Source organism: Notechis scutatus, chromosome Z (assembly GCF_049901735.1).
Source record: "Notechis scutatus isolate UNSWTSFEM ecotype Mainland chromosome Z, rNotScu1.2, whole genome shotgun sequence".
NCBI lineage: Eukaryota > Metazoa > Chordata > Lepidosauria > Squamata > Elapidae > Notechis > Notechis scutatus.
In genome coordinates, this window is record NC_142025.1 from 32,257,600 (window position 1) to 32,261,055 (window position 3,456).

Sequence of the window (3,456 nt, forward strand, 5' to 3'; positions counted from 1 at the left end):
CGGATGACACTTACATCAGCTCCAGTATCTAAGAGACCCGAGAAGACTTTGTTATGGATTGTAAATTGTAACACAGGCCTGGCTTGTTCTACTGTCTGATGGACAGTAAATGCCCATGCATCAGCTGTTTTAACAGGTACTGGAATAGCGGTTGCTACTAATTCTCCCTTGCTAAATTTTGTGGGAGTATTTCCAATTACTGCCATGGCTACTGAGGAAAAGTCGTGAGTCTCTCAAAAACGGAGAAGCGATGATTCCCCTGCCATGAGGTCTCGGATGGGATAGATTATGAGGGTGTCATGGCAGGGGGGATCGTTTTCAGGCATGTGGGGAGAAAGTAAACAGTGCCTGGGATGTCAATTTCCATATCTTCGGAGGCAATTAGGTGGAAAGATATGGAGTCAGCCTTTGGAGTGGGGCTAGCTGATCGCCCCTCCTCTAGTTTCCCTGTGGCTGAGAATTGTTGCTGCGACACTGATTTGCCCAGTGGTACCCTTTCTTGCACCTGGGGCATATCGTCTTAGGCTTGGTGTTGTTTTGTGTATTGTCTCTGGTTCTGCATTGTGCCTTAAAATGGCCAGGTTTCCCACAATTGAAGTAGTTTCCGGCCGGCCTGTTCTGAGAGTTTGCTTGCTGCAAAGCCATAGCCAGATGCTCCATATTGTAGGAGACAGTCCCCACGATTCTGCAAGCCTTTAGATAGTCCGAGAGGGAAACCCCCCCTCGGGCAGATAGAGGCTGCAGAATCCTTTTGCAATGCTCATTAGCATTTTCAACCGCCAGTTTTAACAGAAGCTCTCTACGGGCTTCCTCATTAGAGATTTGCCTATGAATGGCTTTCTGAAGCTCCTCTATGAACTCGGCATAAGGCTGATTTGAGCCTTGAATAATTTTTGAAAAAGATCCTACGATGCCAGAGGTAGGATCATCAACTTTGTCAAGGGCTTTGATTGCTATGATACTGACAAAGGTAAGGGTACGTTGTGGGAGTGTCGCCTGAGCTGCTAAGTCCATAAATTGACCCATACCACAAATTTGATCCGCTCTCGCGACCACACCATGATCGCGGGCAAATTTTTCAGCTTCGGCGCGAAAGTCTGACTCCCAAACAACGTACTGTGGTCCTGTCAGTATCATGCGAAAAAGATCCTTCCAATCTTGGGGTAACATGAAAAAGGAGGTGCTGATGGTGTTAATGAAGCCTCTGACATATGGTGCCTGGATGCCGTACATGGCCACGGCTTGTTTTAAATCTCTAATTAATTTCATGGATAAAGGTTCAAGTCTAGGCACCATATTTCCGGCTCCATCCCCTACATATTCAACGGGACAGAGAGAGAGCTCCTCTAGAGTAAGAGAGCCTTCTCTGTGTCCCTGCACCATGGCTTGTGCGAATGCTCCCATGGGTGTCTGATCCCTCGCTGGATTTGAGTTAGGAGAACTCATGGGTTCAGGAGCAGTGGGGGGGGAGTTTCTAACAGGAAAGCATCCTTAGTCTTGGTTTCAGTTGTGTAAGGAGGAGGAGGATCCTCCTCCGGGGAGGGGGCCTTGGTCAGCCCTGAGCCATGGATTGTTAAGCATTCCATGACTGTCCTCCACGTGGTCAGAATTTTTGGTGGAGCCCTGGGATTGCTATGAAAATAGTCACCCAAACGTTGCCATGTGGAAACTTTCAAGGACCCTTTATCTGGATAAGCCGGGCATTGCGTGTAAATGTAAGTCAAAAGGGTAATAAGGTCCTTCTTAGTTGGAATCAGGAGCGTTTTGCCCTGATTCCCAAGAATACGAATTGAGCTCTTCGTTAATTCTCCTAATTCCTGCAAATATGCTATCTGCTTTTTGGAGAACTTTCCGCCCATACTCACCTGAAGGGAGGATGTCTTCTTTAAGGAAGATTCCTGGGGAGGGATCCGTGACACGAGACGGCGTCCCTGCAACTGGCTCGTCCGGCCGGGTGAGATAAGCAGTCGAAGATAAACGCACTCATTTCTTTTAATGGATCACGTCGGGGTCACCAATTGCGGCTTTGCTCCGCATATGGAAGGCTTCTCACTGGGTGGTCGAATGCATCAAGAAAGACACCAACGCAAGTTCTATCTTGGGTGAGCTGCCCCGATCAGAGTTAGGGGAACTCTTTTTATTAAGAACATACAAAAGAGGTGAGCTCCATCCAATCATTATGTTACATGCGTAGGAATGTTAGTGGATGTATCGTATCTTCCAATCACAATGCCATGGTCAATTTAAACTAGCAAACCAACGCCTGCATTTCAGTTAACTGCCCTTGTGACGTGTTAATGGCCTTGTTCCTAGTACCTGCTTTCAGCCTACGTGAGACCTGGCATGTACTGGAACTATTGAGGTTGCTCACGGGAGGCTTGGCACACAATGGAATTGGCCCATTACAGCAGAATGGTAAACACTTCTCTATTGTTCCTGATGGAGCAGCTCTGGTAGGTTAACATCTAGCCAAGTAATAGAAATTTAATAGTCTAAGTGAAGTTTTCTTGAAGATGGGATAGTGATTGGTCAGAAAAGAAGCTTCAGTTTCTGTCCAGTTGCTGCAGATGCAGGGTTAGAAAATATGAGTATAAATCCTGCTTGCAGAATATCTATTTGCCAAGTCCATCCCTCACAATTTTAATAGTCCAAACCAGAAATTAATGTGGTATGATTTTAATAATCGAAAATAAATCCAATTGTACACTTACAGAATGAGTTTATTACAGAATGAGTTTAAGACCAATTCACACTGCATGTTTAATCCATTACTAAATTAACTCATTTTGAGGTTTGGAAAATACATACCAGTTCGGTGGGCATGGCTTGGTGGGCGTGGCAGGGGAAGGATACTGTAAAATCTCCAGTCAAAGGTGGTATTTGCCGGTTCTCCGAACTACTCAAAATTTCCACTACCGGTTCTCCAGAACTGGTCAGAACCAGCAGAATACCACCTCTGCATTGAACCATATGCTAACCAAAATTATAGAGCTGACCCATCTTGGTTCCTGCAAACAGCTCATTCAACTACTAGCATGAATTTAGTGGAAGTCATCCATTGATTGTGCAATGTTTTGCTTAAATGCATAGAGCTTACCTTGGAATTATACACCCTCTAGATCAGGGGTATCAAACTTGATTTTATTGAGGGCCGCATCAGGGTTATGTTTGACCTTGGGGAGGGGCAGGGGGCATGGCTGGGGGGCAGTGGCCAGTTCAACATCACTCATGTTAGGGATGCCTGTGGCTGCCCGAACAGTGAAAATGGGCTACCGAACTCTGCTTTGGCTGCAACAGCCTTCTGCAACCTTCTGCCAGAGAAAATGGAGCTCACAAAGGCTTCACGCAGCCCTCCCACGCTCCATTTTCACTGGCAGAGGCATTGCAGGCGGGTCCTTCAGTGTTTCCAGGGTGGCCCTGCAGGCCAGATCTAACCACCCCATGGGCTGGATCTGG

The 3,456-nt window shown here is 46.6% G+C and overlaps 1 protein-coding gene across 1 annotated transcript; it reads right to left on the minus strand.

Moving 5' to 3' along the window:
• Positions 1-438: 438 nt before the first annotated feature.
• On the minus strand, positions 439-1,296 carry LOC148128810 (endogenous retrovirus group K member 8 Gag polyprotein-like). Its single transcript, XM_087945833.1, has one exon. The coding sequence runs from the start codon at positions 1,294-1,296 to the stop codon at positions 439-441; it is 858 nt and encodes a 285-aa protein (XP_087801959.1).
• Between the last annotated feature and the right edge of the window lie 2,160 nt (positions 1,297-3,456).